Source organism: Heterodontus francisci, chromosome 6, assembly GCF_036365525.1.
Source record: "Heterodontus francisci isolate sHetFra1 chromosome 6, sHetFra1.hap1, whole genome shotgun sequence".
Lineage (NCBI taxonomy): Eukaryota > Metazoa > Chordata > Chondrichthyes > Heterodontiformes > Heterodontidae > Heterodontus > Heterodontus francisci.
The window spans coordinates 88,337,671-88,350,186 of NC_090376.1; the positions used below are offsets into that span (position 1 = coordinate 88,337,671).

The 12,516-nt window shown below is 43.6% G+C and overlaps 1 protein-coding gene across 1 annotated transcript in view; it reads left to right on the forward strand.

Moving 5' to 3' along the window:
• The window catches only part of LOC137371427 (ferroxidase HEPHL1-like), a 118,185-nt gene extending 105,940 nt beyond the window's left edge, over positions 1-12,245 (forward strand). Inside the window, exons 19-20 of the mRNA XM_068034009.1 lie at positions 338-388; positions 6,677-12,245. Coding sequence (XP_067890110.1) covers positions 338-388; positions 6,677-6,876 — 251 coding nt within the window. The 3' untranslated portion in view covers positions 6,877-12,245. The remainder of the gene's footprint in view (positions 1-337; positions 389-6,676) is intronic.
• Positions 12,246-12,516: the final 271 nt, after the last annotated feature.

Genomic DNA, 12,516 nt, shown 5'->3' on the forward strand with positions numbered 1-12,516 from the left:
TTACTTTTCTTATCTGTTCTGGTTCAGTTCCCATTACTAGATCCAGTAATACTCAATCTCTTGTTGGACTTGTTACATAGTGGGTAAGAAAGGAGTCCTGCACACATTGCAAAAACTCCATTTCCTGTACCCCTTTTTTTACGACTTCTTGCCAGTTCATTTGTTGGGTAATTAACATTTCCCACAATTATCATTCTATGTCCTTTGCTCATTTGTGTTATCAGTTATAATGTTTTCATGCAAGTTTATTATGCTGATACAATTTTTTCTAGTGCACTTTTAGATCTGCCTTTGACAATTATATTAATTTATTAATTGAAATCTTTCCTCCTTACAGACCATGCAAGGACTACAATGGAAAATCAATTCACAGTTGCTCCAACAAATGGTGTGTGAATGCAATGGTATTGTGAGAAATTTATATAAATGTGTATATGTATATCTGGGTGGTAGCATTTCTACATCTGAGTCAGAATGTGAAGAGTTTGAGACCCACTTAAATGGCCCTGGTGAGTAAAGATTGAAGGTGGTCATTAAATACTGGGTTGATATCGAGGGGAGGGGTACTCATGACTGAACAGAGTGAAGAATGGCTCAGTGCTGGTATTTCCGCACCCCCCCCCACCCCCCACCACCCCGCAACCTCTGAGTCAGAAGGGTTGTGTCTGGGTCCTACTCCAGACAGTACCAGTGATTGGAGAGCAAAACGCCAGCTCTGAATATTGGGTTGACGTCCAGTGAGGGTACTTGATTCTGATGAAGGCAGTCTGAAGATTTAAAAAAAAAGTGAAGATAACGCAAAACCACCTCAATTATTGGCCTGGTGAGTGGCTCAAGGATCTCGTGTTTGACTTGAGTTAGGACTTTCCCAGAGAAGCATAAAACAATGGACAGATGGATGTACATCTGTCTGTTTATCTATCAATAACCTGCAAAACCAGAGATAATGCTGTTTTACATAAAATGATAGGTATTATTTTGGCCATTTACATATTTCCGTTAAGATTTTATTTTGCAATTGTTGCAATGTTTAAAATAAAGGTCAAATCTACTGTCCTTCAGACGGGATAAGATTGGGGAACTACAATTATCTTTAGTGCCCTGACTAGAGTGGGGTGGGGGGGTAGATTAGCTAGAGTTCTTGTTCTTGATTATCACCCTTTTGACTCTTGCTGAAAATGTTTCTGTATGAATATCTGTTGGGGACAAGCTCAAATTAGTTGTGATGCCTATTACTGTGGAATTGTTTGATGTTCATGGTCTGGTCTCATGAAAAATTGCCACTTGCATGGGATATTATGTTTTTTAAGCCTGAGGAATGGTATGATGAGCAGTTTTTGCAAAATTCTGTTGCATAGCAGTCATATTGTCAGTGCAGTGGGTGCTGTTTTGGGTCCAAAATGGCACCACTGGTATGTATGCATACGTTGGGTGTGGGCTGCAGTGGACGTCATTTTGGGTAAGTTGTTAGCGTATTCAGTGGGAGTATCGGCGGATAAATGCGGGGTATGCAGATTGTGACGTCAGTCAGTATGTAATGCTGACTTGTCTCTAGCAGTGCCATTTTCAACCTCAACCCTCCAGTTAACACCCTCTCTTAACTTTGCACAGCTGAACATGTGTTCAGCAACAGGAAGAACCCCCCACCCCCACCCCCAGAGCTATTTAAAGGAATCATCAACCAGATTCAGTTTTTTAATCGTTCATGGGATATGAGCAGTACTGGCAAGGCCAGCATTTATTGCGCATCCCCAAAGTCAGTTGGTTGCTGATTTATTTCTACTGGATGTTGCTGAGATAGGAGAAGCACTTGGAGGTTTGTACTGCTACTTACAGTTGGTAGAGTCTGCAGGAAGTGGTGTGGCACATGGTGAAGGCCTCGGTTCTGCTGAGACTACTTGCTGGCAATCATGTAGTTTCTATGCTCCATGGTGTGGAGCATGACAGGGAGCTTGAGCAGGAGGACAAGCTGCTCACAGAGGGAGGAGAGGAGGGGGAGAAGGGCTCACAGCAGGCCATATCACTCAGGGTCTTAAGGGAGCAATTCTCCTACTCAACCCAGTCAGGAACAGTGTGTGAGACATCTCTCTTTCACTAAGGATGTACTCACTGAAATCTGCTACCTGTTACAGGCAGACCTTCAGCCTCAGAGCAGGGCAAGGACGGCATTGCCAGTGGATATAAGGGTGACCGTGGCTATGAATTTCTTTATGTTGAATTCCTTCCAGGCTGGAGCAGGCACAATCTCCAACATCTTGTAGTTCACCATCTGGTGTTGTGAGGTCACTGACTCTTTCTAAGCAAAGAGAGGGGAATACATTGCATTATCACTTTCCACAGAGAGGCAGGTGGAGCATTCACATAGCCTTGTCAGGATAGCAGGCTTCCCTATGGTACAGGGTGGCAGTGACTGCACATAAGTTATTTTGCAAGCGCCATATGCAAATTCAGAGATGTAGCACAATCGCAAAGGGTTCCACTTCACATCATACTCAGTGCATCATGCAAGTCAATGCTCAGTATCCTGGCAGCAGTCTTGATGCCTTATTCTGTGCCAGTCTTTTGTACTATCAGCATTTGAGCCATGACGCGAGACCAGAGGGTGACTACTGGGCAACAAGGGATGCATGCTGACCAGCTGATTTATGACTCTGCTATGCAACCCATGCATACATGGGCAGCATGCGTATAACGAGAGCCTGTAAGGACTCCATTCCATTCTCCCAGTTTCTCCGTCTTCGACGCATCTGCTCTGATGATGCTACCTTCCATGACGGTGCTTCTGGTAAGACCTCCTTTTTCCTCAACCGAGGATTCCCCCCCCATTGTTGTTGACAGGGCCCTCAACCATGTTCGGCCCATTTCCCGTACCTCTGCCCTCAACCCTTCCCCTCCCTCCCAGAACCATGACAGTGTTCCCCTTGCCCTCACTTTCCACCCCATCAGCCTCCATATCCAAAGGATCAACCTCTGCCATTTCCGCTACCTCCAGCACGATGCCACTACCAAACGCATCTTCCCCTCCCTTCCCCTGTCAGCATTCCGAAGGGATCGTTCCCTCCCCGACACCCTGGTCCACTGCTCCATTACCCCCACCACCTCGTCCCCGTCCCATGGCACCTTCCCCTGCAATCGCAGGAGGTATAATACCTGCCCATTTACCTCCTCTCTCCTCACTTTCCCAGGCCCCAAACACTCCTTTCAGGTGAAGCAGCGATTTACTTGTACTTCTTTCAATATAGTCTACTGTGTTTGCTGCTCACAATGTGGTCTCCTCTACATTGGGGAGACCAAGCGCAGACTGGGTGACCGCTTTGTGGAACACCTCCGCTCAGTCCGCAAGCAGGACCCTGAGCTTCCGGTTGCTTGCCATTTCAACACTCCCCCCTGCTCTCATGCTCACATCTCTGTCCTGGGATTGCTGCAGTGTTCCAGTGAACATCAATGCAAGCTCGAGGAACAGCATCTCATCTACCGATTAGGCACACTACAGCCTGCCGGACTGAACATTGAGTTCAATAATTTCAGAGCATGACAGCCCCCCATTTTACTTTTGTTTTTAGTTTTTTTTTCTTTTTTACAATTTTTACATCCTTTTTTTGCATTTATTTCATTTCATCTTAGTTTGTTCAGTTTGCTTACCCACTTTTTTTTCATGTTTGCACTTGCTGCTGTTCAATATTCAATCCATTAACACCTTTTCTGTACTAATGCTTTGTCTTTCAACACACCATTAACATATTGTTTGCCTTTGCTCCATGACCTTTTGGTCAGCTATATGGCCTTGTTCAATCTGCACCTTCTCCTTTGTTATCTCTTGCCCCACCCCCACCTCACTTGCTTATAACCTGTGACATTTCTAATATTTGTCAGTTCCGAAGAAGGGTCACTGACCCGAAACGTTAACTCTGCTTCTCTTTCCACAGATGCTGCCAGACCTGCTGAGTGGTTCCAGCATTTCTTGTTTTTATAACGAGAGCCATGCTGCCATATGAAATGTCATTGAGCAGACCATTAGGGTGTTTAAGCAACACTTCCTCTACCTGGACTACTCTGGAGGAGACCAGCAGAACTCAGCAGAGCGAGTGTCTCGATTTGTCGTGGTCTGCTGTATCCTGCACAATCTCGCCATCACGAGAGCATAGCCATTACCATCAGGTATATAACAAGCAGATGAGGAGGGGGAGGAGGCAACCAACTCTCCAACTCTTCCATTTTCGGGTTGGGCAATCAGTGAGCGGCTCATCCAACTGTGGTACTAGTGAACCAAATTTTCTATTCAACAACAGACATATACCTTATCATTCCTCGGTTACTGAACGTCAGTGTCCTCGGCTACAATGCTGGAAGAAAGGCCATCACAAGCAAACATTCCAAATCAACTTTTATCAAACAAACCATCCAGTACTCCAGACAAAAGTCAACTATTCACCCTTAGGCATTCCCTTAGTTCCAGTCTTGGTGTGCTTTTGCCTGGCCTAGTGCTCCTATGCAGTGCTACCCCAGTGGCTTCAGCATGGCTGGTGGAAAGCTGCTGACTTTCAGTTGAGGAGAATGTAGGTGGCCTTGCAGGATAACCTCAAGCAGCTCTGGGCCTAGAAGGCCTGGCTTTGGACTGAATCACCTTGGAATGGGTGACAGCAGTCAGGGCTGGCTGGCTGACAGGCAACAGCAAGGGCACTGGCTGAGTGGCAGCAGTGGGAGGATGAAGGCTGTCATCTTGAGAGAGGACAGCAGGTCCATGCTCCATAGAAAGAATGATTTAAGTAGGAGAACACTATCATCTTCGATCCTTTCAATCTCACCGCTGGCCACGACCTCAGTCATAGCCACTCCAGTGATGGTGAGCACCGTCTTCTCCAAGAAGGTGAGGACATGCAATCATTCCTGCCTGCGGCTGTGCACCACCATGTCCTGCAAGAGGGAGGGAAGTGTGTCAGTGAGTGTGGTGTAATGTATTTGGGTGATGTAGCTATTATGGCCAAATAGCTGGCAGTGCAATCTGTGAGATGTGGGTGTGAGGCTTGCAGCAGTGTTAAGTGTGTGAGGATGAGGTACAGCTATGAATATGAAGTATGCGTCATGGTTGATAGAGAATGTTGGAAGGTGAATGAAGAGCAGTGCTAAATTGGGCAGTGCGCAAGGCAAGTGGTTCAGTTGTAAAGACATGGCATTTGAAGATGTATTTACTGACCTTGACCACTTGTGTGAGGTCATTAAGCTTCTTGCAGCACTACGCCCAGGACCTTGGAGCTACTCTGCTGCATTGACTGGAATGGCTATAAGCTCCCATGAACTTCTCAGTGTCTGGCTGCACAGTCTCCTTGTCCTCTGTGGGTAAAGCACCTCTCTCTTCCTGTATACCTCCTGCACCAAGGCCTCCAGTGCTTTATTGGAGGATCTTGGAGGCCACTTTCTCCAATGTTGTGCCATTCTTGTGTCTTTCCCAGGTCACCTCACTCTCTCTAAGAGGTGCACACTGGCTACATGCTAGCTTGAACTTGCGCTAGCCTCACATGATTTTGATCCCCCTCCACAAAGTTTATATGCTGCCTTCATTGGAACGAACAGGCACAGGTTAATACCGCATTGAAAGCCTCATGCCAGTTTTCAGGGGCTATCTGAATTTTCCCCCAGTGTCTTCAGTCTGAGAAAAGGGAACGAATATTGAACATGCCCTAAATCTGTATTTAGATCTTTTAAATCTCTCTCTCTCTCATGAAATTTAAATCATTTTATGACTGTGGAGTTCATTAAATTTCATGAGCTGAATAATTCAATGAAGCTTTCTCACCAACAATCTGTATTGAGCTAATTTGTAAAATATAAAATAATGTATATTTGATGTAATGCACCAAACATTGAGCAAAATCCAAAAGATGGAGTACTGGATAAATATTGTAGATTAGTCTAATGTTATGAGCTTTGGGAAGAATTTTGTGAGGAAGACCTGGAACGGGCGGGCTGTTTTACGAGGAAAGATTGGACAGGCCAGGCTTGTATCTGCTGAAGTTTAGAAGAGTAAGAGGTGACTTGATTGAAACATATAAGATCCTGTAGGGTCTTGACAGGGAGGATGTGGAAAGGATGTTTCCCCTTATGGGAGAATCTAGAACCAGGGGTCACTGTTTAAAAATAAGGGGTCACCCATTTAAGACAAAGATGAGGAGAAATCTTTTCTCTGAGGGTCGTGAGTCTTTGGAATTCTCTTCCTCAAAAGGCAGTGGAAGCAGAGTCTTTGAATATTGTTAAGGCAGAGTTAGATTCTTGATAAGCAAGAGGGTGGAAGGTTTTCAGGGGTAGGAGGAAATGTGGAGTAATCAATTCAGCCATGAACTTATTGAATGGCGGAGCAGGCTCAAAGGGCCAAGTGGCCTACTCCTGCTCCTAATTCGTATGTTCGTATGTAAGACTTGATGGTCTAAATTTTCCACCCATTCATTGACAATTGGCAGAAAATCCAGCCAGAAATATTTTATGTAAATTGGAAAGATCTCAACAAATTGGATGCCTTAAAACACAGTAGGACCTCTCAACTGAATATCAAATAACATACAAGAAAGAAAAATAGCTTTACATTTTAATAAAACTTCCAAAGCTTTTATATCAAGCCCATCGTTTCTGTGGTTAATACTGTATAGGACAAACAGTAAAACAAGTCTCTTTATTTTCACAGATGGCACTGAATTAAAAATAGACTTCTTTGGGAAGAACCTCGCTAAAAAAGAAATCAAACTAACACTGGCATTACTCCTCATTATTGGAGTATTTTTATTGCTGGTGTCTTTGGTATTTCTTGGTATTATTATTTATCTACGTGGAAGGAAGTACTGTAGTCAAGTAACCAGGTCCTCAATCCCCATGAATAGCATTTGATTTGTTTCAGTTTTGCTACTGTTCTCTGATCGTCTTCAAGAATTTGTTTTTAAATTCTGTTTATACAAATGATTGCGCATTTTTGGAACCTGACAAAGCCTTCTGATTTTAGGATTTATTCTGACTAAATCCTATAATTACAACCGGAATTCCAAAATTGGGATGAAATCGTAAAATGCAAACATCATCAAGCTAAATTAAATTTTAGAATTAAAAGCTAAAGAATTAGCATCATGTGACTTTTTTTCCTCTTTTCAAAATGGACTCCCATTCACAGGGGTTGATTTTAACACTCCTCACCCCTCCCCACCCCCCACCCCCCCAGTGCCAGGCACAAACATCCACAAACATTCACTCCCTCCACCACTGCACAGTGACAGCAGTGTGTACCATCTACAAGATGCACTGCAGCAGCGCACCAGGGCTCCTTCGACAGCACCTTCCAAACCTGTGACCTCTACCACCTAGAAGGACAAGGGTAGCAGATGGATGGGAACACCACCTGCAAGTTCCCCTCCAAGTCTCACACCATCCTGACTTGGAACAATATCGCCGCCATTCCTTCACTGTCGCTGGGTCAAAATCCTGGAACTCCCTTCCTAACAGCACTACCTACCCCACACGGACTGCAGCGGTTCAAGAAGGCAGCTCACCACCACCTTCTCAAGGGAAATTAGTGATGGGCAATAAATGCTGCCTTAGCCAGCGACGCCCATATCCCATGAATGAATAAAAAAAAAGGAATGGTGCCTGGGAGGAGTTAAAAATGGGTGAGTTGTCTCACTGGCCTGAAATCGCTGCAGTGCTTCTCCAAGCCCCTAAAAGAATCCTTGGGCCTCCCCTGCTGGGATCTTTCCTCTCCCTCCCCCAACTGCCATCTGTGCTACAACCCACCCCAGCACTATGCCTGGGACTCTTTCTTTGGTTTCCCTGCCCCAATTCCTGCTCCTGCCCACTGGCCTCGATATAATTCCTGGCATCTTAAAGCAGGAGTCTAATGTGCAGTATTAAGATGAAGCACGGCGATTAAAATTGGCCTGGCCACACACTCTGTTCTCTTGTTTTTGGTATGCCATCAGCTTTGGGTCCCCTATGCACCAATACTAAACCCCACCCCCCAAAAATCGACCCTGTTGATTGAGTTCTTTTATTTGTTCTTGGGATGTGGGTGTCACTGGCTAGACTAGCATTTATTGCCCAACACTAATTGCCTTTGAGAAGGTGGTGGTGAGCCACTTTATTGAACCACTGCAGTCCATGTGATGTAGGTATACAGATTGTTGTTAGGGAGGGATTTCCAGGATTTTGACACAGCCGCAGTGAAGGAACGGTGATATTGTTGCAAGTCAGGATGGTGTGTGACATGGAGAGTAACTTGCAGGTGGTGGTGTTCCCATGTGTCTGCTCCCCTTGGCTTTCTTGGTGGTAGAGGTCATGAGTTTGGAAGGTGCTGTCAAAGGAGCCTTGGCAAGTTGCTGATGTGCATCTAGTAGATGGTACACACTGCTGCCACTGTGCGTCAGTGGTGGAGGGAGTGAATGTTAAAGGTGGTAGATGGGGTTCCAATCAAGTGGGCTGCTTTGTCCTAGATGGTGTTGCGTTTCTCGAGTGTTGTTGGAGCTGCAGGCTAGAGAAGAGTATTCCATCACACTGCCTTATAGATGGTGGACAGGAGTCAAGGGAGTAAGGAGGATAGTTACTCGCCACAGAATTCCCAGCCTCTGACCTGCTCTTTTAGTCACAATATTTATATGGCTGGTCCATTAAGTTTCTGGTCAATGGTAACCCCCAAGATGTTGATAGTGGGGGATTCAGTAACCTTTGTTGCACTGAGTGCAGTGTTTTTCCTTGCCCTCCTATGATCTCCCAATTAAACTCAAATGTTTCTTAAGAATGTTTTGGTCTTGATTTTAACTTAGAATGCATTTAGGAAGCGTTGGGTGTGAGATGAGTCTTCCGTGGACACCTTGTGAGGCCCAGACCATTTTAACTCCCAGGCCTCATCCGAATTGTTCAGATCTGTCTCCTGCCCAAAACTGGCAGGAGCAATGTCATGGCTGGAGCAGAAACAGGATTCATGTGGGCAACCAAAGGAACAGTCGTTGACAAGGTAAAGCAGACAGGAAATGGTGTACGTGCTGATTGTAACTGGAGGAGTGGGTGGGAGGAGGCCCCTCTTCAGGACTATCTTTTTTCCTAAATAAGCACATCATTGCATGTTTGTATTTTCACCAGTTTTGTAAATAAGTCTGAATTCAAAAGACTAGTAAACCTGAAAATCAGAATGGCCTAATATAAAATTTTCTTGTAATTTTGTACGAAGTTTAAAAAGAAATGCTTTTAAATATATATTTTGGTTGTGTGAATAGGTTACAGTTTTGAAAATCGGTACCTAATAATTAGTAATCAAATCAGATTGAATTTCTTGTTTAAGTGGATGGTTCGAAAAGGTTTTCTTAACAAATAAAATTACACCACTTTACAGCATTTTCATATTTTTTTACCATGCTTTGACACAAGAGTTTGTCACCATCTGAAGGCACCATACGCTCCCTATCTTTGCTTCTTTAAGTAAACTATGCAGACTTCAGCTGGACTGTATCAAGCACATTTGGGTTATCTACCCTCTGCCAACACGCTACTCCTTTATCATCCTGAGGAACAAAAATAACCCTCTTCTCTTTCTCCATGACCCTGTCTCCTTAAACTCCTCTCTTCTGCCCTTCTTTGGCACTAAGATTGAGGTCATCCATTCAGCTGCCTCTGTTGCTGCTCTTCCCCTTTCCCCTTCCTCACCAAGCTAAACTTGCTTCCAGCTCCCCGCTGCCCTAATGCTGAATCTGCATCTTTTTCGAAGCCACAATTTTATTTGGGGGCACGAATCAGGGATGCGAGATCTGCAGCAGACAGTGATCCATCCTGCTTCTTGGTGTGTGAGGCTGAGTTTCCAACACTGACTCCCGCCCGCTCACTGATGGAAATGATATAACCACTGTCGAACAGGAGTTGAAGAGGTTTGGAAGGGGATTAGGCCATTGCTGGGAACCTTCAGAAATGGTCCCTGGTAAGGTAGGTCGGGAATGGGGGCAGGGGGTGATTGGTAAAGTTCACATTAGGGGGAAGGTGGGGGAAGCTTGGAAAAGGAGCGGCCCAAGGTGCTCTTCGTGATCCACAAATAAACTTTAAAAATCACTAACATCTCCGTGCACTGCAATTAGCCTTGCAGTTGTGAGCAATTAAACTGTGACTGTTGTGAGCAGAAGGTGAGTGTTTGCTTTTAAGAGAAAGGAAAGCTACTGTGAGTGGAGAAGAAGCATGTGGAGTGTAGGCTAGAAGAGTGAAATGCGCATGGGAGGTGGCGTGGCAGTAAATGGCTAGGGAAAGATGTGGCGTATCCATATGGATATAGGAAGACCTGCATCTCACCCTTGCTGTTGTGGTCCTGCACTCAACCTTTAAAATGTATAAACATAAGAGAACACCTTTGGGACTGGGTGAATTTTATGTTATGCAATGAACAAATGGATGTCTCTAGGTTAAGGAACTTGAGGATGAGATGGCAAAGACATGGGGAGGGGAATGGTGCAAGCCTGCAGCCAATCTCAGAATTCCCAACTACTTGTAATACAGTTATAAATAGGTGCACAAATGTTATCAGACTAGAGTCTGATTCTAAACTTCACCTTGACGGGATCACTGACTAATTCTGGATTAGAGTAGGTGATCTTTGGTTTTTAAGAGTTGGACAAATTTTCATGTCATTCAACACAAATGAAAGGAGGATCCCAAACCAATAGAAATTAATTCTGTCCTTGACAAGACAAGAATGTTACTGTGTTGACCTGCCTTCAGGATGGACGGTGAAAGATGTGTATGGTACAACAAATTTGGGCTTGCAGTAGTCACTTAGGTGTAATTGTAGGATAGATTAATTTAATGCGATACTAATTCTACATAATTGACAATTTTTTTCAAAATAAACAAATGTTATTTTAAAATCTGAAAATGCTTCACATTTTAAAATCATAGAATAATACAGCATAGAGGGATACAATTTGACCCAGCAAGTCTGTTTGTTGCTGCTCTTTGAAAGAGCAATCCAGTTATTCCACTGTGCTCTTTCCCCCTTTTATTAAAATCCAATTTGCTTTTGAAGCCTACTATTAAATCTGTGTAAAGCCCTTCAGGTCATGCATTCCAATCCTAACCACTTGCTGCAAGATAAAGGTTTTCCTTATGTCGCCTCTGGTTCTTTTGCTAATTACCTTAAATCTGTGCCATCTGGTTATTGATCCTTCAGCCATTGGAAATGTGTTCCGTATTTACTCCATCTAAACCATTCATCATTTTAAACACTTTTATTAAATCTCCTTTTTAGGCTGAATGGCCTACTCCTGCTCCTATTTCTTATCTTATGTTCCTTTTAGTCTTTGCTGTAAGGGGAACAACGCCAACCTCTTCAATCTATCTACATAACTAATCCCTCATCCCTGGAACCAGTCCAGTAAATCTTTTCTGCAGTCTCTCCAAGCCTTCATATCCTTCGAAAGTGTGGTGCCCAGATTTGGACACACCACTCCAGCTGAAACTAAACCATGTTTTATAAGATTCATCATAACATCCCAGCTTATGTATTTTAGGCCTCTATTTATAACATCCCAGTCATATATGCTTTATTAACTGCTTTGTTGACCTGTTCTGCTGCCTTCAAAGATTTGTGCACAAACACACTAATTTCTTTCTGTTCTTGCACTGGCTTTAAAATCGTACCATTTAGCTGGTATTGTCTACCAAAATGTATCACCCCACACTTCTCTGCATAAAATTTGATCTGCATTCCACCAGTTTGTCTATGCTGCCTTGAAGCTGATTACTAACTTCCTCACTTCCAAGTTTTGTGTCATTGCAAATTTCAAATTTATGCCCTATACTATGTCCAAGTCATTAATGTATATCAAAACAGCAGTGGTCTGAGTATTGAATCCTGGAGAACACCACTGCTACCTTCCTCCAGTCTAAAAACCAGCATTCACTGCAACTCTTTTTAATCCCTTAACTAATACTGTATCCATGCTGGTACTGCCTGTTTTATTCCATTGGCTTCAGTTGTGCTAACAATCCTAATATTTGATGCTTAGTCAAAAGCCTTTTTAAAAAAAGTTTCATAAAGTTTTGAATATCTTTTTTGCAATAATTCTTACCATAAATATCTGTACTATTATATTGTGAATGTATCAGTCTTTAATAGATTAAAAGCAGCACACATCCTATAGATTTGAACTTACTTCCTGCATCACTATTTTGTTGTTTACTTCCCTATTGCTATGTTTAGATTGTATTCTTAAGAGCCAATTTATTAAAAAAATAATGAACAGGTTGAGCAGCATTCCATGCACCTGTATTATCAGGCAAATGTTGTTAATATCCTCCTGGGTCTGTATATTCTTCTGCTAGGCTTATATACTGTCTAGTTAGGGAGGCACCTATTTCGTGCCTGCAGCTCAGCAGTGGCATGTAAAGAAGGCTCGGACCTCAAAATGGCTTGGGCCTCACACTGGCAGCAACAATCAGGTGGTAAGTGTGATCTGCCTTCTGTCCAGCTGTTGATGTTTATTTGGCCCGGAGATGCCCAAACTCTGG